This window comes from Ranitomeya imitator, chromosome 9 (genome assembly GCF_032444005.1).
Source record: "Ranitomeya imitator isolate aRanImi1 chromosome 9, aRanImi1.pri, whole genome shotgun sequence".
NCBI lineage: Eukaryota > Metazoa > Chordata > Amphibia > Anura > Dendrobatidae > Ranitomeya > Ranitomeya imitator.
This window is the reverse complement of record NC_091290.1, coordinates 48,409,893-48,430,969: the sequence shown is the minus strand read 5'-3', so window position 1 is coordinate 48,430,969 and position 21,077 is coordinate 48,409,893. Positions and strand designations below refer to the sequence as shown.

Below are 21,077 nucleotides of genomic sequence, written 5' to 3'. Positions count from 1 at the left end.
AAGTTTTTCACCATTTCTATCAGCTGGATGCTGAACTGAACCGTACGCACTATTTTAGTAATTCCAATTATTGCAGTTGGATCAGAGGCATTTAACTTATGAAGTTAATATTGTAATCCGAGTCGTGAATGGGATCTTGCACAACATATTTGTTAGGGCTTTCTCACATGAACGCACACATCGGACAAGTCCTATCTGATGTTTTATCGGAAAGCACTAGGACCAGGGTTGTTCAATGCTGAAGTCCTCATCTGCGTTTTTTTTCTCATACACATTCAGCATGAGAAAAATATTAGCGCTGAACAAATCCGATAGCACTCAACCATTTTCATTCAATGGGTGAGTGGGAAAACATCGTACAGCCCTTGGTTGACATCTGAGTGCAGTCCTATCTCCATGGACTCACAGTATGGAGAAGATGGAGAAATTGTATTCTCCGTCTTCTCCTGACCTGTGTTACAATTCTCTCTTCTGAGAAAATCAGATCACACTAAGCTGACACTCGGGTCAAACGCTGATCAGAGTTTAATCAAAGTATCATTTGCATAATCGATCCGATTCTCTTGCATGAGAGGGTCTACGCTCGTGTGACCCTGCCTTACTGTGCATGAAACTTGTATGCTGGCACATGTCCCTATAATTCATTGGAAAACAAATCTTTCTATATGCTGGCATATGTTTCTAGGAACAGAGAGTCACACGATGTATTGACTCATAGCATCGCTGCACGCCATTGTATGGATGTATATGGTACATCATGGATCTGTACCTTAATTCCTCTGAAATAATGGAAATTTTAAACTGCCTAAAGATGTTCCCCCCAAAAATGCTGTGAGACACCCTCCTGCTAAATACAATAAAAATTAGCATTAAATATAAGGGCCCATATCCCTGAAAACCATTTGGCTGATTTATAAAAATTATATAATCAGGGGAGCTGAGAAAATTAAAAAAAGCAAAAACTGGCCACTTTTGACCTGGTGACAGGTCTTCTTTAAATGACTACATAGGTGTTCTAATAACTGAAGACCCCAATATGCACCTATGAAAAGTTGTCAAAGATTTTTTTAGGCACACTCCACTGGCAACACTTATCAGAATGTTTTTTTATATCCACTTTGAATTGCAATATTGTTACATTCCACATATAAAATATTGGTAAATAATAATGCGGTAAAACATTGTAAGTTCAAAAAACTTTACTATAAGGGTTGAAGAGCGCGCCCTTAATTTACCTGGGGGTGTAATGACTGCACCCATACAGTTCAGGTGGCCTCTGTCACACGTGCTGTGAATATGAAACATTAACTGGATTAATCATAAAAATGACAGATGTTCCGTTTTTTAGGCTGTGATAGTTTACAAATATCAAAAGAATACGCTAGAAAAAAATTACATCCAGACAAGTATACATACAGACTATGATAAGGCAATCAGAGGGAACCAGATTGATATTCAAATAAGGACAGCACCGGTTTATAAAATAGGCCAGATATAAGAAATGATTTTAAACTGCTTAAAGGGGTTGTCCGGCCTTAATCTACAAGTCTGCAGTCACTCTATGTGACTGTAGACTTGTGAATCTTCCTATCGCTCGCACTGTGCACTGTAAGGAATCCCTGGCCACGTAAACGGGCGGTCATGTGACCACAAATATGTGATTTGCATACTTTCGGCCACATTCCGACTAGACTGTATCCGGCATCGCTCAATACACTTGCATTGAGTGAGGCTGCGCCCATCTAGTTGGCATGTGACTGTATGCAAATCACATACTTGTGGTCATGTGCCCGCCGCTCCCGACACTGAAGAATCCTTGCAGTGCAAACAATGTGAGGATTCACATAGAGTGACTGCAGACTCGTAGCCTGAGATGGGAAAACCTCAATAATGTAGAATAACGTGAACCACAAGAATATAAACTAGAGATAATGGAAGTTGACTTTGTTACAAGCTTACCATGTAATTCCATTCTCCTCCACCTTTTCTCCAGATTCTATGACGTTGCCTTGATAGTAACATGGACATGAAGTTGACGTTACACAGTCTCCATTGTCATTCAGATACATTCCTTCTCTGCACACACAACCATCCACCGGGGAGAATTCAAAGTCGAACATTGCGTCATCGTTACTCCGAGATCGGCAGGTCGGCTGACACCTTGTCACGTTGTACTGGTAGACTTGGGACTCTTTGCAAGACTTTGTGTACTTTTCTACAAGAAGCAATAGGAACAGTAGAAGATGAACAACAAAGGTTCTTAAAGACAGGACACATTAACATGGATTAAATGAGTATTTGGTGACTACTTACCGCAAACACTGTCCCTCCACCCGCTAAGAGTGACACCTTTCTTGGCACATGCATAGGCATATGATGCCAGAGCTGCACACATGCATTCCTCACTGTCTTTACAGCTGCATGTGTCTGAAAGGCAGTGCTAAAAAACACAACACACACAAGAGAAAGGCGCTAATTAGAGATGGTTCCACGCATTATTGAAATGACAACATCCAAATGATTAGCAAAAGAAATGGTGAAGTTTCCACAATCAGTGATTTGGGGGCCATGTCATCTGCTGGTGTAGGTCCACTGTGTTATATCAAGACCAAAGTCAGCGCAGCCATCTATCCAGGAAATTTTAGAGCACTTCATGCTTCCCTCTGCCGACAAGCTTTTTGGAGATGGAAATGTCATTCTCCAGCAGGACTTGGCACCTGTCCACACTGCCAAAAATGCCAATACCTGTTTTATGAACAACAGTATCACTGTGTTTGATTGGCAGCAAACTCGCCTGACCTTAACCCCATAGAGAATCTATGGTGTATTGGCAAGTGGAAGATGAGAGACACCAGACCCAGCAATGCAGATGAGCTGAAGGCTGCTATCAAAGCAACCTGGGCTTCCATAAACCCTCAGCAGTTCCACAGGCTGATCGCCTCCATGCCACGCCACATTGATGCAGTATTTGATTCAAAAGGAGCCCCGACAATTATTGAGTGTATTTACTGATCATACATTTCAGTAGGCCAACATTTCGGATGTTTAAATAATTTTTTCATGCTGGTGTTATAAAGCATTCTAATGTACTGAGATAATGTCTTTGGGGTTTTCATAATCATGAACATTATCAGAAATAATCACTTGAAATGGATCACTCTGTAATGACTATATAATATAGGAGCTTCACTTTTTGTATTGAAGAATTGAAATAAATTAACTTTTTGATGATATTCTAATTTTGTGGGATGCACCTGTATACGGATGCTAGGTGAGGATAAAAATCGTAAACTCGCATAGCACTCACATGACATAAGTTGAACCATATGGATTCCACTCGTCCAACTTTTCAGGAGCAACATCAGAGCTATTTTTTATACAGTAATGTCAGCGAGCCCTTAAGAGCCATGTGCCTGTAAATCAGAGGTCCCCAACTCCAGTCCTCAAGGCCCACCAACAGGTCATGTTTTCAGGATTTCCTTTGCATTGCACAGGTGATGCAATTATTACCTGGGCAAGACTAAGGAAATCCTGAAAACATGACATGTTGGTGGGCCTTGAGGACTGGAGTTGGGGACCCCTGGTGTAAATGTACTAAGTGGTCTGTATAATAATAATAATCTTTATTTGGTCTGTATGGCTGACACTGTCATGGAAGCACCATAGCATGTAAAACTGTTCTATGCAAAACATTATGGACACGCTGCATCTCTTTCCACAAAAAGAAAAGTCAGAAGCTATTTATTACCGTATAATATATATGTGGATTTTCTACACTGTGGCACAGGGAGAAGGGTCCAGTAGGAGATGTAAGCAGGGCACACCAATGTTGTGCATATTTCTCTGCAAAAAGACACAATTCTTTCAGTTTTACGAGCAAGAACAATACGCAATAAATGAGTTACACTGTAATAATAAACCCAAATTAATTAAATAATAGTACATTGGTAATATTGAAGCTGTGCATAAACTAGGCAAAGTATGTGTGCCTTACATGAGATAGTGACAGGACGATATGTTTGCTCTACTCTCCCAAGATTTCTATCACATGCATGCTAGACTCCAGGATGAATATATTTAATGCAGGAAAAGCTGGATGAGGCATAAGGAATCCAGGGAAGATGGATAATTCTAACAAATATACTATGCTAAGGGATTTGGTAGCTTCTGTTTTTGGTCCTGGATTTTTATGGGATGATAGGCACATTTGGAAGCAGACCCGTCCTTCCCTTCCTTGTGGTTATCTGTAGGGCCATTGATATGTCCCGATGTTGGGACTTTTTCATTGCTTAGTTTAGACAAGTGTCTACTTTAGTTGGAAAACTGTAAAAAAGCGACCTTTGTTTCGTTCAGGTGATAGGTCACTTGTTTTATCAGCGGTCAGCATAGAAGGGGTTATTTTGCATTTTGAGCCTTCATGTCAGGCTACATTCTCACTTTTGGTGAGTTTTTGATGTTGTAGAATTTCTGCAACATATCTGCACCCATCATCTAAATTAGGTTTCTGGAAATCCCATCGACTTTGTTTGAACGCTGCGTTTTTGACAAAGCGCAAACATGCAGCATCAAAAATGTGGTAAAAGGGGGAACGTAGCCTGAAGGTTTTCCATTTATGTCTCTGACTGAATTGATCCCATTTTGCCTAGTGCTACACAGATAATCTTCCACACGTGGGCTATGCTTCCAAGATGAGTTTTTGATGCGCTTTTGAGGCTGCAGGTTTCAGCGCCTTTTTTTGAAAATACACAAACTCAATAAAAACTCATCGTGGGAACGTAGCCTTGCAAGAACACTGTATAAGACCATGTTCACACGTTCAGTATTTTACATCAGTATTTGGAAGCCAAATCCAGGAGTGGGTGACAAATGCAGAAGAGGTGACGTGTTTCTATAAAGGTATGTGTCCACGTTCAGGATCGCTTCAGGATTTGGTCAGGATTTTATGCAGGTAAAATCCTGACCAAATCTGCACCTGAGGTCACTGGCAGGCCACCTGCGCTGTCCTTGCATTTTGTCTGCAATGTAAGGACATGCTGCGTTCTGAAAAGACGCGCCGCATGTGCGTTTTCGCGGGTCTGCCTCATGCGTCTTTTAATGCATAGTGGAGACAGGATTTCATGAAATCCCCTCCACTATGCTGTAACATCTGGACGCTGCGTTTTTAACGCTGAGGCTCAACGCAGCGTCAAAAACGCAGCGTTTCCTGAACGTGGAAACATACCCTTATACTTTTCCTCCGGGGGTTCCACTCCTGATTTTGGCATACAAATACTAGTGAACAAATACTGACTGTGTGAATGTTGTTTCACAAATTAAAAACAAAATTGTAATCACAGATCTTGAATATATTGTGTTGTCTCATTTGTAAGACAAACCACTTCTGATATTTTTATACATCTGTAGGAATAATGCTTATTATTGTATATATCACCTACTCTTGCTGCTGTTTAACAGTGCATGAGTTTCTGTCTCTAGCAATAGTGTAATATTGCCAGTAAAGCACTGTAAAAGAAAAAAAACAGGAAGTTCTTGTTCACGCTTTGTGTGTGTAGCTGGAGCAGTTTTATTTTCCCTTTACAAGCTGGCGGTCAAGAAGCTAAGATCCTAAGCTATAAGAAATACCAGTTGTAAGCTGTGTTATCTTTGTTCCTGAATAATATATATATTCATGGTTAAACGGCTGGACAGTATAGAGATTAATCCGCTGCCAACAACATCTCTATGAGAAGAAGGGAAAAAATAGATGTCTCCAAAAAAGGTGTGGTAGGATTCGCTTTTTCCAATCCTTTTTTTGTAATGTGCAAAAGGGCAGGATCAATTAGAGCAGTGCTTGCTAGTAATGCCTTTGCTAGCTTTAGTAACTCCGTCAGTTAATGAAGGTCATCTCCATCAGACTTTGTCCATTGTAATAATGTTTGAACATTCACATACCTTTCTCCAAATTTTGAGAACATGGGTCCTCATAACTGTTTTTGATATTGGGACAGTTGCTATTACTCTTCCACGTATTAGCAAAACTCGCAGCGGTCCCTTCAGCGACTCCGCTAATTGCCTTAAAGTCATCGCTCTGAATGTTGTTGAAGTTTCCACATAGTCCTTGTAAGAAGAAAAAAAATATACATATATGTTATGTTTCTAACATAATAGATATGTTACAAATGTTCAATGGGTAGTTCTCTATCGGAATTTTATCAGTAACATCCCCACCATCACCTGTATCTAACAGACTCACTGGTCTGGCTCCTGAACCTCCTTACCATGAGCCTTTATTGCTGGGGGCAGGTAATGTTACATGACGTCCATTTCAATTTAGCAGGCACCACCCTCTCTCTTACGTACATATATATTAATAGGCCATAAGGATAGAGGTTGTCATAATCAGGCCATTCTGTAAAAAGGTTATTCCCAAAATATCAATCATAGATCAGTGGTTTAAAATCCCAAAATAAATAAAGTTGTCAAATGCAATCAATTTCCAGAAGTTCTTGATGCTCTAGTCTAGACATTGCCCCTTGATCAGTTGCATGTCGCAACAGGCTTTTGCCTATCGGGTTGTCCATGGATGTGTCTTATACTTCTGTCATGACAGGTCGCACATGCTCAGTGGATACCTGCTATTCCTCTTTAATGGGTGTCCTTTTACATTTTCAATGAGATAGCGCAAATGTCATTGCATTCTCCTAACTATTCCAAATGGTCATGGGCATTGTTTGTCTGTTAATGTCAAAGGAGGAACATCACTCCTTCTCTCTGACTGCACAGATTGGCTATGCAATAGCCAAAGCAGAGCAAGAGCAGAACGACCAGTTAATAAGCAAATACTGCTTTTTTTCACTAAGGTCATGGATATTTATGTACGTATTTTTATAATGGATGCCTCCTGTATAAATACAATATAAATACACAGGGCCTTTAGCTATGCTGGCTAAAACAGAAACAGTTTCTGTTGCCCACAGCAGCCAATCAGAAGTCAGCTTTCATTTTTTAAACATCTCGGGTACAATGAAAGCTGCACTGTGATTGGTTGCTATGGGCAAAAAATATTCTTAAACACATGCAGAATTTTAGAAACTATGCACAGCACCAAGTCTCATTTTTGCCCTAGAGGCCACTAGCAGATCACAGAGCAGGAGGAGGAGTAGCTAATGATGTCTGTACATTGGGGAGAGCAAGGAGCCAGAGAAGAGGCTGGTCATTGTAGGAAATCTAGTTGACAGTGACGACATGGGTAGCAGTTATGGGGGTATTCTCACTGTTATGAGAACCGAGGAAAGCCTAGAGGAGCGTGACAAAGTGGCTCACCAAGTCCGACCTTGGGTGCAAGACGGCTGATCATACCGCGATCTGAGGAAGGACAAGGAAGACGGAACAATGTGCTACTCCAGAACTGACCTCGGGTGGATGGTAGCTGACCCCCAATGGACAGGAGGCAGGAATGGTAGACTTATCAAGACTGGCTGGTGACTGGTAAGACAGACACAGAGGCAGGCAGGTACTGGCAGGCAAGATTGGTATAATGACAGACAGGCGAAAGGAGGCATGGCTGATAGACAGGCAGGCATCACTACTAGACAGGCAGGCGGGAACAGCTGATAGACAGGCAGTTGGGCATGGCTGATAGACAGGAGGGTATACTGGGATATGAGCACTTGGAACTGAAAACTAGCAAGCATGTTTAGAAAAAGACTAAGAACGTTGCACAGGCAACTCCCATCAGGTGGAGAAGCCTTAAATAATAAGTGTCTCCCAGCCATTAGTTTGGGACACTTTAGGACTGTGTGCACTATCACTTTAAGAGGGCGGGCTGCTTGCCCTAAGTACAGTGCCTGGGGATGTGCAAGCCGTTTGCAGACTCCGGGCAGCAGCAGCAGGAGAAGGAGGAGGGAGTCCGGGGCAATGGCAGTGAGTGAGTGGGCATCCCTTCAGGGGGAGAGGGCTATGGTGTAAGGATGCCAGCGCTATATGTAGTAGATGTAAAAATAATAATATTAGCAAATACCTTCAATTAGAAATGTAGAATAGTTCTTCTGATTCAATATTTCACTTATCCAATTGAAGTAGCTTAGATATCCATGGTTACATCCACTAACAGATAACTAGCTAAATATCTGTCACTATTAGGGATGAGCGAGTATACTCGTTGCTCTAGTGGTCTCCGAGTATTTATGACTGCTCGGAGATTTAATTTTCCTTGCAGCAGCTGAATGATTTACAGCTAATAGACAGCTTGATTACATGTGGGTATTCCTTAGCTACCAGGCAACCCTCACCTGTACTCAGCCTGGCTAGTAGCTGTAAATCATTCAGCTGTGACAAGGAAAACTAAATCTCCATACACTAACAAATACTCGGAGATCACCCGAGCATGCTCGGAAAAACCCGAGCAACGAGTATACTCACTCATCACTAGTCACTATACAAGTGGTCACAACAATGGATTGATTCTTATGCTACTGCAATGCTCTGTACATAGGGTAAGCGACTTAGCTTATCAGAAGAACTATACTACATTTCTTTTTGGAGGTGTTTGCTAGTATTATTATTATTATTATTATTACTACTACTACTACATATAGGGATAGGACCTTGGAGATGGGAATGCCACTTTACGGACGGCCCAAGTGACACTGAGCAATGACAGTTTTAGAGGAGCTGGAGCCAGAAAAGAGATGTAAAAAATGGCCAGTGAGAGTCTGAAGGCCTTCTAAGGTTAATAGACTTGCAGGGAGCTTGAAAAAAATAATGGATTTTGAAATAACTCCTTTGGAGAGTTTTGCATAATATAAAAGCTGAAATTGGCATTAATTACAGAAATATTATCAGTTTGCACAGCAGGGGTGCACAACCATTTCTGATCTGAGAGACGCATTGTCATGTTGAATCACTCCTAGAGGCCACAATAAAATTTATAATAATATTATCATCTGAGACATTTCCGGCATGTCAAAATTTGACGCCATAAATGCCTTATAGATAGTAGTCCAGAAAGCAGCACCTGGACCTATGGGAATAATAGGGATCTCCTTTACCCTCAGATAGCACTTAGCAGAGAAGAGGACCATGTGTGACTGTGGCTTTCCCTATTGTAAGCATAAATTAAAGAATGTGAAGAGCCACATGCATAGATGGCTGTCTGTATCTCATATACATCTATCTGGAGTAACAAACATGTGTTAAGGGACGTCATTCTCTTGACATTTATGGGGAACACAGAGATAACTACTCTTTGCTACGGAAACTACATGCAAAACAGTCACATACAGGCAAGCATTATTGTGACCACATGGTTAAGGGCATTACAAAATGGAAAACGAGCCTCTGGTTGCATGGCGCCCCGACGGTACAGTCACCACAGAGGTACCCCGTTCTCAGGTAAGGAGGAGGGGCCCTACCCAGAATTCAGACACTTGCATCCAACATCAGACCTCTCAGACGCAGGGAGGGACTAAGTAGAGGGTGTGGGTGGAGAGAGTAGGGTCATCATGGAAACAAGAGGGAGGAGGGAGTCAGAGCATCTGACAATGGAGCTGGGGACTCGAGCAGTGAGGAGCTTGTCCCAGTACCAGAAGACAGAGAGAGAAAAGTTGCAGAGAGAGAGGAAGAAGGGGTCCTAGGGGCACGGGTAGTGAGAAGTCCACCTGTGGGGCCCGCTTCCATGCCGACTACTGTTGGGTGGAGGGACCAGGTTGCAGTGGGGGAACTGGCCTCCAAGACTAGTGGAGAACTATCAGGCTCAGTTAGCAAGTCGGAGGCTGTGGTAACTGCACGTGCCACAGCCACACATACTCGCCAAAAAGGTGGCCAGGTAGGATCAAGGGGATCCAGAGGACAACGCCTGACAGGATCTGAGGCTGCTGGCTTGGAACAATGTGTGTGCAGGCATGGGGCAGGAGAGGAGGGAGCCAGCGCAGTGAGACGGCCAGGAAAGGACATAAAGAGGGGGTTCTGGCAAAGTGTACCCTGAATTACCTGGGAGCTGGCTGGACCACGGACCCGGAGGACACATCACACCCGGCTGGGTGCCATAAAGAACTGTGAGTAAAAGTGTGGAAACTGCACCCGCTGTGTCCTCTGAATTATTACTACGCCATGTGCCCTGCACCACAATTTTCACCATCACATTTTACACCATAGCTGCCCTGGGGCCTAGCTCTACCCATGGAGAGCTGTACCAACTCTGCTGCATCACCATCTGCCTCAGAGGATCTGCATCGCAGCATTGGCTATCCCTGGCCGAACACCATGAGTGGCGTCACGCACAATCCCCTTTCCCTTTAAGAACTTTACTTCCACCGTTAATTCCCCCCATTTTTATTGTGCTCCCAGGGCCATGAGCCGGGTCACTTCTGCTATGACCACCCCTTTAAGAAGCATCCGACCCGGTTCCGAGTATCCCATGGTCCTAGCGGACGTCGCAGTTGTGCAACCCGATCTAGAAAATCTACATTTTAAATGCAATATCAGGGTGTGGGAAGGTGTAATAGTAACATTTATGCACAAGCCATTATTCCAACTCTATATGAAGTAAAATTAAAATCGCACCTGAAGTTTGATCATGATAAGAAGGACCAAGAGTAATATACACCTGCATAGTCGGCGTAAGCTGGACTTGTATTACAGCATCAAAAGTTGTGTGTATATTAATATAGAAAGACGTAGACCAGAAGATAGTCATATTTGCTGCAAGAGACAATAAAATATTGATGAGAATAACTATAGTATAATAATATCTGTCCTACCTGTGCAGCTAGAGATTAGCTTGGCTTCCTCATGATGAAGGACTGCTAAGCCTGAAATGCGTATACTCAATGCCTAGCGTGTTCTTACTGTTTCGCATACATTATACAACCTTTATTTTCTTGAATCTCTGATGCAGGAAACATTTTGTCCCTATGTCACCATGCATTCTCTATACTTCGATCATCTGGACCAAAAACGCCTTGATAATACTGTATATATTGATTTGTTATAGGAAAGTTGCTTTATGAGATAAATCAAAGACTCGAGCCTTTTCTTACTAAATTTATTAAAACGTGTCCCTGCTCTGCATTTTACCAGAACGTGGTGTAAGTGCAACAAGCTCCTGCACATTGCATTTATACCAATTTATGTTCCGGCTCATTAATTTGGTTTTGCTGTAGTTTCTTGTGCTTTATACACACAGAGGTGTTTCCTCACCCCCCTCCCTTTGTTTGAGCTAGCGTTAACAAAGTACCCTATGTTATTTATATGTACTATTACTATTTGTTTACTTACTAGAGAGTATTTCCTCATTCTTTTTTTATCTTAGATTTTGTCTGTTTAATGGCCACAGTGTGAACGTGCTCCTATACATTGCACTTATACCAACTTATGTTCTGACTCATTTCTTTGGTTTCCTGTTTAGTTAAACATGTGCCTGCTCCATATTCTATCCTGACATGTTGATGGTCAGACTATTTGTTTGAACTGACAACATAAAAGGTCCTTTGTCCTGCCTAGAAATAGTCAGCCACGCTACAAAGACGTCTGGTAGTCTGGATCCATGAGGTTATACAGTGTGATCTGAGATTTCTCCAAACTTTCCATTGCAGTAGAGTGTCAGATACATTTTTTAAAAAAAAAAAACTTACCAACACAGATAGGCACTTGAATTGGCATCCAGTTTAGGGATAAAACACCATTGTCTTTAATGACAAGCACCTGGGGATTAAGGGAAAAGTTTTTTTTGTTTTGTGTATTTTTTTTCACAATAATAAAAGTAAACAGTAAAATAAATTATATAATTCCCATAAGAAACCCTTTTTAAATGCCACTGACTTTCAATGGTTTTACTTTAAGGATTGCCCTGATATCACAGAAATTCTAGTTTTCTTGAGCGGTAAAGTCACTCGAAGAGAGCGTTATGTAGAATTCATGAAAAAAATCATTGTATAAGGAGGCATAGCTGAAAGTCCAAATTAGCAAAGGAAGAAAAGACATCAAGTAAGAAAGAAGGCATTTAATATTATAGATAGATCTCATCCACAGGCAGAGATGGCTTGGAGGGTATTAGGCTACGTTCACATTTGCGTTGTTGGGCACAGCGTCGTCGACGCAACCAACAACGCATATACACAATGCTGAGTTTTTTGATGCATGCGTTGACATAAACTAGTATTGTTCATGAATTTTGGCGCAGGGAAAACGCTACAAGTAGCGTCGTCCGCGCCCTACCGGCATACGCATACCGGCGCATGTCCATGCGCCCCCCATGTTAAAGATAGGGGCGCATGACGCATGCGTCGGTATGCGTCGACGACAACAACGCAAATGTGAACGTAGCCTATGTGATGAGCGAACGTGTTCGGATAACATCTTATCTGACCATGCTCGGGTGTTATCCGAGTATCTACGACTAAGCCCCTTGGCTGTATGACTTGCCGCTGTTAGACAGCCACAACATGAGAGGATTGCCTGTTTGTTAGGGAATCCCCATGTGTTCAGGCCATCTAATGACCGCAATTCATGGAGCCACGGGGACGTAAACATATTATTCGACTAAGATACTTGGATAACACCCGAACATGCTCAGATAATAATAATAATAATAATCTTTATTTATTTTTATTTTTTTTTTAAGATAAGATATTATCCGAGCATGGTCGCCCATAACTAGTAGGAATCTTTTTAGTTGTTTTTCCATCTTTTGCACATAATGACCAGTTTTAATTATCAGTAGCGCCAGGGGGGTTAGATATGTTTTTTTTTAACAATAAGCAATGATTTCCAGGTAGTGTGCACCAGTTGAAGTGCCAATAAAGAATTTTTCTTCAATTTGTAACATTACATACTGTATATATTTACCCAGCTGTTAACAGAACGTATGAGAAAATACTGCTTGTGTTAAGATTATATATAGTAAAACAATAAAGAGTAATAAGGCTAGCTATATTTGGAAGCCTGGCAGCTCTTAACTGGGCTTCATCTGACAGGCTTTGCTGAAACAACTCCACTTAGTGGATACCGGTGGAAAACTTGTCTTCACCGTTTAACCCCTATATGGAGATTATTATTATTATGATTTATTTATATAGCACCATGGATTCCATGGTGCTTTACATGAGAAGGGGTTACACACAAATTACAGATATCACATACAGTAAACAAACTAACATTGACAGACTGATACAGAAGGGCGAGGACCCTGCCCTTGCGGGCTTACATTCTACAGGAGTCTGCCCTGGTCCCAGTATACTCTCTCTTTGCCAGAAGCAGCAGGGGGTTGGTCTGCAAGACATCTGAGCTCTTCCAGACTGACATCTGTCTGCAGGGCCTCCTGGAAGCTCTGACGGTCAGCCTGCAGGCCCTGGCCTAGTGTGACTGCCAGGCCCTGGTCGGAAGCTGAGTTTTCAGTGTCGGTTATCAGGGACCTTGGTGGGTCTGCCATGTATGGAGGCTCCGGGACCACAGTATGGGCCTCTTGTCCTGGCAGTTGTGTCTGAGACTCATCCACTAATCTCTGGGCCTGAGTCTGAGCCGCAGCCTGACTCCGGGTCACAGCTGCCACATAATTACAGTCCTGTGCATTGGGACATTTTCCCTCTTCGCACGGGATCTCAGGTGGAGATCTAGATTTACATAGAGCCCTTTGGATTACATTCACAGAGTGGCTGCTGGCTGATGAATTGAGATGGCAGAGAAAAGGCTCATCAAGACCAGAGAAGGAAAAACTAGACAAAATCAGAATGGAGAGGATGAAGTCACAAAATAACAAAATTGAAAACCAGTAGGACAGAGTCAGAGTCAGAATCAAAAGACAATCAGAGCGTTAAATAGCCCAAGGTCAGTAACTAGCAGCAACAACAAAAAGAGCATTTGGGTATCACCAATACCAGAGCAGGTTAGTATTAAATTATAACAGACTACTGTGTCAGACTACTGGGGGCTTAAAGAAGGTCACCTCCAATCAAGGCTTTTATCATCTTAATATATTGCAATCATCCTATTATATAGCACTGTGTACTTACAATTGCTCATTTTGCCTTTCTACCCAGATAATTCTTTTGTATTCCATTAGGTCTATGGCATCGCATGATTAAAAACTGACTAGCTGAATCCTTCTAAAGGTACCGTTACACTAAACGATTTACCAACGATCACGACCAGCGATACAACCTGGCCGTGATCGTTGGTAAGTTGTTGTGTGGTCGCTGGGGAGCTGTCACACAGACAGCTCTCTCCAGCGACCAACGATTGGGAGAAAGACTTCGGCATCGTTGGAACTGTCTTCAACGATGCCGAAGTCCCCGGGTAACCAGGGTAAACATCGGGTTACTAAGTGCAGGGCCGCGCTTAGTAACCCGATATTTACCCTGGTTACCATTGTAAAAGTAAAAAAAAAAACAGTACATACTTACATTCTGATGTCTGTCACGTCCCCCGGCGTCCACAGTGTTAAAACTGCTTTCGGCAGGAGCGCTGCTAATGCACGCGCTCCGGCCGAGAGCTTCCCTGCACTGACTGTCAGTGCCGACAGTAACAGCGGTGACGTCACCGCTGTGCTCTGCTTTACGGTCAGCACTGACAGTCAGTGCAGGGAAGCTCTCGGAAGGAGCGCGTGCATTAGCAGCGCTCCTGCCGAAAGCAGTTTTAACCCTGTGGACGCCGGGGGACGTGACAGACATCAGAATGTGAGTATGTACTGTTTTTTTTTGTACTTTTACAATGGTAAAGCGGCCCTGCGCTTAGCAACCCAATATTTACCCTGGTTACAAGTGAACACATCGCTGGATCGGCGTCACACACGCCGATCCAGCAATGACAGCGGGTGATCAGCGACCAAAAAAGATCCTGATCATTCCCCAGCGACCAACGATCTCCCAGCAGGGGCCTTATCGTTGGTCACTGTCACACATAACGAGATCGTTAGCGGGATCGTTGCTACGTCACAAAAAGCGTGACGTTGCAATGATATCCTTAACAATATCGTTATGTGTGAAGGTACCTTTAGCTCTATGTGGAAACAGGAGGTCAATTTTGCCTGTATGAGTCATGAGTCACTGCAAAAGTCAATGGCGGGGGAAGGGGCATAGCAGCTGGGTCAGGAGTTGCAGAGGTGAATGATAAATGCAGGGACAAAAGACTTCCTGTTTCTACATAGAGCAGAGAATAGAGAAGAAATTACTGGATAGAAAGGCAAAAAGAGCAATTGTAAGTACACAGCGCTGTATAATATGATGACTGCAATATATTAAGAGGATAAAAACTTTGATGGGAGGAAGAGGAGGAGGGCTTCTTTAAATAGAATGTGACCCCACCCAAAGCTCTCAGCGGAAAGCGAATAAGAACTGACCACAGAGCTCAGTTGTAACCCACAAACTCTAGACTGGATGGAACTACAAGTTACAGCAGTGTAAGTGCGTTACTGCCTATCAACAGGGGCAGAAGTAGAAGGGACAAGTTCAGACACGGACATTGCAGAATAATTGGTTGATACAAATACTTACAGTTTCCCCTTTATTTAAACCCAAAACCACACTCTTCAGAGAGGATTTTGTACTGGTGATTTCAGATCTCCGCAGCTCCACAAGCACAGTGAAATCATTGGCAGCGGTGTGCTGTAATGAAGAGATTAGGATTAAAGATATTACAAACAGCAGAATAATATCCAGAAGGTATAACAGAATAAAACCTTTTACACATAGACACAAAAACAAGAAATTAGGAACTAATGTAAAATATTTATGAACACTGGAAGAATACATCACAATATTTTTTTAGTTTTTTTATGCTCTCATTTATTAAGATGACCTGGAAATATTATTTTACAGGTCATCATGATTACAGAGATACCAAGTAAGCGCAGTTTGTTTTTTGCGTAAGTGCTAAATAAAATTCATAAAATTTGTAAAAAAAAAAATTCACTTTTCTCGCCGTTTTCCAAGATTGGTAATATTTTACATTTTTGGATAATAGAGCTGTGTCAGGACTTGTTTTTTAGGCCTGAGCTGATGTTTTTACTAATACCATTGAGGGGAAGATGCAAAGTTATGATAGCATATTAATGAATTTTTTTTCCGCTGTTGCAACATTCCAAAAATGCAGTTCTGGTGTTTTGATTTACCGTATTTTCCGGCGTATAAGACGACTCCCCAACTTTTCTAGTTAAAATATAAAATCTTCTTAAAATTCGGGGGTCTTCTTATATGCCGTGTGTCGGCTTATAGGGCGGGTGACCAATGAGCATATGGTGGGGTGGAGTAGTCCCAATGATGAAGAGAGTGGGCATCTCACAGGGAAGGAGTAAGTGGAGTACCCTTCAATTACCTCATTGTGGCAGCGATGCTCTCTGTGCTGGGGGGCAGCGGCGGCAGCTCCTCTTTGTGCAGCATGGTGTCTCCGTGCTGGGGGCGTCGGCGGCTCCTCTTTGTGCAGCATGGGGGCTCTGTGCTGGGGGCGGCGGCATATCTTTGCGCAGCATTGTTTTGTTTCTCATAATGGGATGTTGCATGTGTAATGAAGGATTTATTGGAATTTATATCTTTAGGTGCCTCTTTAGGAGCCTTCTTTTTATATGAAGGATCCTTTAGTGTGGCCTTGGTAACAGTCTCTGTGTCACTATGTGCTCAGGGATCTGCCTCAGTCAGTGTGAGGGTTGGTGTTTGCAAGGGGATTTCCCAGAAACATGGACTTCTCCAAACACTGAGGTGACGATTCCTTGTGAGAAACAGCAGAGCCGCCCATGCGAAGTCCAGCACGTCGCTCTGTGTGACTCCCAGTGTGAGTGGAGCTGCGCTGAGGTAAATAAACGTCCATTTGCAGCATCTTCAGCTCCTCCTTCCATGACAGGATTTTTCTTCTGAGCTAATGGCTCCTTCTTCCAGACAGCTGACAGAGGACCCCTTGGGTCTTGGGTAGGTGGCCCAGCATTTTCCTGGCTGTCTCTACAGTTCTTTGAGGAAGTCTCAGATCTGAGAGGAGATATTGCTTTTGCCTAACTGTTTTCCTTCAGCAGCGATGTCTGCTGGGAACCAGGCTCCGCTTTTTTCTTATTATTAGACCGTGGCTACTCTTGAGAGTTCAATGCGAGAAACTTGCCTCAATACCCAGCACTACCGCCGGCACTCGGGACCAGAGCGTTCATCTGCATAGAAATACATGCATCCGCATGCTCCGGTCCGAGTGCCGGCGGCAGTGTCGGGTATTGAGGCGAAAGACTCGTACGAGTTTCTCGCATTGCACATGCAAGTGTGACCCAGGCCTTAGGCATAATTGTAAGCCAAATGACTTAAAAATGATCCAAAGTGATCCACGGAAGCTCTTAGGGTATGTGTACATGTTGCGGATTCGTTTGCGGATTTTTCCGCGTGGATTCAGCAGAATCCGCAGGTAAAATGACCTGCAGATTTTCCGCAGATTTTGTGCGGATTTCGCCTGCGGTTTCACACCTGCAGAATCCTATAATGGACAAAAAATTGACATGCTGCTGAAAATAATCTGCAGCGTTTCTGTGCGGTATTTTCCGCAGCATGTGCGTAGCAGATTTAGTTTTCCATAGATTAACATGCTACTGTGCAAAGCATGGAAAACTGCTGCGGATCCACAGCGTCAAATCTGCTACTGATCCGCAGCAAAATCCGCAACGTGTGCACATACCCTTAAAGGCTTCCAAGAAGAAAGTTTGCTCCCAAGTCTTCTTTTTTCTGCTTTAAATCTTCATCAAAGAGCAGAGCTTCAGAAGGATGCCACCGCCTTGACCCTCGACAGTTGTTTTTTCAAACAATTTAACAAATCAAACCCATCAGCATTTTTTATTTTCGACACAGCCTTCACTTGTTGTTACTTTCATTGCCACCATGCTCAGGTAAATATAATGCATTCATAAAACAAGTGCATTTTATTTTTCTAGATTTTCCCATGTGAAAAAGATAAGATCTCTATGGCAAAAGCACATTTATGGCAGAGTAGACGCTCACTGCTAATGAGAAGAGCTGGCCTATGCCTGAATAATACCCGCACCGTTTATGGACACGTGCAGTCATCTTTATTGCTCCAATTCATGTAAAGAATAACAAGTATAACAGCTATGAAATTAGAATTGATAAATACATCCTCCGCCTTGTGTTTATAGGCTTTTATGCAAACCTGTGTGACACCATGGCAACAGACTACAGACAGGCACTCTGTGTGTAGTCTGATGCTTCAGTCATGGTCACTTTATTTGAGAGGAGGAGCATACTGTAATTGATAGTTTAGGTTTATAATCGAGGAGAGGAGGACCACAATTAGTAGATTAGGTTCTGCATTAACCCCATGAGAGAAAGTGTGTGATGGTGACTTGTAGTGGATATGTAGTGAGCGTCCGTAGACGTCCATACATGATCTATAGCACCAAGATCCCTTTGGTGCCTCTGATGGTGTCACTTTGTTGTACTTTTTGTGCTAAAGGGACTCTGTCACCTGAATTTGGCGGGACTGGTTTTGGGTCAAATGGGCGGAGTTTTCGGGTGTTTGATTCACCCTTTCCTTACCGGCTGGCTGCATGCTGGCTGCAATATTGGATTGAAGTTCATTCTCTGTCCTCCGTAGTACACGCCTGCGCAAAGCAATCTTGCCTTGTGCAGGCGTGTACTATGGAGGACAGAGAATGAACTTCAATCCAATATTGCAGCCAGCATGCAGCCAGCGGGTAAGGAAAGGGTGAATCAAACACCTGAAAACTCCGCCCATATGACCCAAAACCAGTCCCGCCAAATTCAGGTGACAGGTTCCCTTTAACATGTAAAGCATTGAACTGATTCTTAGCGTTTTACCTTAGCAAGCACATAACTGCAATCCCCATTGATACTGTATCGGGATCCATCAAAGCTTGTAATATGTGATCCACTCTCCACTGAACAACTTCCCGTGCAGGGCAACTCTTTACATTTCCATTTTCCTCTGGAACAAGTACTAAGAAATAAAAAAAATCATACAGCTTACAATATAATGTGAAATTGAAGGAGACCCTCTAATTATATTAATCCAGAATGGGGCATCATTCTAAATTCTTAAAGGGGTTGTCTTGTCGAAAACAACAAGTCTGCAGTCACTCTATGAGATTGCAGACTTGTGGATCCTCACATTGCACGCAGTGCGCACTGTAAAGATTCGGTGTCAGTACTGGGAATGTAGTCATGTTTCACCATGAGTCTACGAAATGCACGCTCCCAGCCTCAGTTTGAATAGACAGCTTCCAGCCTCACACAATACACTTACATTGAGCGAGGCCACTCTTATCTAGTCGCTGTCCTGGCGCTGACACCGGAGAATTTTCAAAGCTCATAGTTGTCATTTTATATCAGGCAACCCCTTCAAAATTTTATTTTGACCATTAGTACCATGGCAGACAATTACAAAAGGTCACTTGGTACAGTGATATTAATAGGGCATGTTCACAGGCAAATGTGGCATGCATTTGGAAGTAGGTCCATGGCAAAGATCAAGGCCGACCCTTTGATTTCTGCAGGATAACATTCTGTATTTCTGCTCGAGAATTGGTCTCATTAGCACCACTGGCAATAAATTGAGCAACCCTTGCATGCGCAGCCACTTTTCTATGTCTGACCCTTTCAACTTTGTGTTCCTGAGCTAGTGGTGGATCCCAGTGGTGCAACCAGCATCTACCATACACTTTCTACATGCCATAAATCTCCCTCATCAAACTGTTATCTTTTTGGAGTCACAATATTAGTAAGTAAAAAAATTAATTAAAGGGAATCGGTCAGCAGGTATTTATTTTTTAATCTGAGAGAAGCATAACGTGGATGCAGAGAGCCTAATTCCCATGATACTATCTCAACATCTTGCTGTAGTTTCAATACAACAAGTGTTTTATCAGCAGGATATTATCATTAGTGGACTAGGTGTCTTGTGCCAGTCAGTTCAGGTAATTTGTGTAACTCCGCCTCCACTGCATATTGGCCACTTACTGACAATGTACATTGTAAACAGGCAGCTGCCAATCAGTGATGTGGGTGGAGTTATGCAGAGCTCAGCATTGTGATGATTGCTGGATCTACAACAGAGAAAACAGGAATTCTATCAAAACTGCTTCAGGCCATCCAGTAAGTGATACATCACTGGAATTAGGGTCCCTGCCCCTACATCATGCTGCTCTCAGATGGCATAGCAAATATCTTCTGACAGATTCCCTTTAAAGAAGCCCTCCTCCCATCAAAGTTTCTATCCTCTTAATATTTTGCAGTCATCATATTATATAGCGCTGTGTACTTACAATTGCTCATTTTGCCTTTCTACCCAGCCAATTCTTCTCTTTTCTCTGCTCTATGTAGAAACAGCAAGGTCTTTGTCCCTGCATTTATCATTCCCCTCTTCAACTCCTGACTCGGCTGCTTCCTCCCCACCCATCCCCCGCCAGTGACTTTTTCAGTGTCTGATGACTCACACAGGTAAAATTGACCTCCTGTTTCTACATGGAGCTTAGAAGGATTCAGCTGGGCTGATTTTAATCACACAATGTCATAGACCTAATGGAAAACAGAAGAATAATCTGGGTAGAAAGGCAAAATGAGCAAAGGTAAGTACGCAGTGCCAAATAATATGATGACTGTAATATATTAAGAGGACAAAACCTTTGATCGGAGGAGGAGCAGGGCTTCTTTAATAACAATATCACACTGTTAGAAATATGTTTATAACAATCACAAAAAAGGAACTATGAGAAAAAACAATGGTAGCCAAATATTATTGCCTTTTGTGCAATTAACATGGTAATGCAAAACCTTTTTAAACATCAGATTACTAATACTGGTAACTAAATAATTTTGTACTTCCATTTTGAGCAAGCCAAAAAAAACTAAATTACTTTGCACACTGTATTAATGCAGGCATTGTTATATTGTCACAGTCGTACATGTAGTGATTGTCATTACCATTCTCTGCATGGAGCATTGAAAGACGATCCTGGAGTGAAAATCTCACTATTGTAGACACAGGAACATTCCTCTTGGCGGATACAGCCTGCGTTATTTATGTCATCAAGAACAGTTCCTAAATAAAAGAAAAGTTTTTACAAATAGGTAAAAGTAAAAGTATGAACATTTAAATGGTTATTC

The 21,077-nt window shown here is 42.5% G+C and overlaps 1 protein-coding gene across 1 annotated transcript in view; it reads right to left on the bottom strand.

Annotated features, from left to right (window-relative positions):
• LOC138648919 (mucin-5AC-like) overlaps positions 1 to 21,077 on the bottom strand; it is a 130,220-nt gene that overhangs the window by 79,198 nt on the left and 29,945 nt on the right. Inside the window, exons 9-18 of the mRNA XM_069738900.1 lie at positions 20,895 to 21,012; positions 18,774 to 18,912; positions 15,468 to 15,578; positions 11,613 to 11,682; positions 10,543 to 10,680; positions 5,932 to 6,096; positions 3,749 to 3,843; positions 2,314 to 2,440; positions 1,960 to 2,215; positions 1,236 to 1,288 (exon numbers count right to left, since the gene is read on the bottom strand). Of these exons, the coding sequence (XP_069595001.1) occupies positions 1,236 to 1,288; positions 1,960 to 2,215; positions 2,314 to 2,440; positions 3,749 to 3,843; positions 5,932 to 6,096; positions 10,543 to 10,680; positions 11,613 to 11,682; positions 15,468 to 15,578; positions 18,774 to 18,912; positions 20,895 to 21,012 (1,272 nt within the window). The remainder of the gene's footprint in view (positions 1 to 1,235; positions 1,289 to 1,959; positions 2,216 to 2,313; positions 2,441 to 3,748; positions 3,844 to 5,931; positions 6,097 to 10,542; positions 10,681 to 11,612; positions 11,683 to 15,467; positions 15,579 to 18,773; positions 18,913 to 20,894; positions 21,013 to 21,077) is intronic.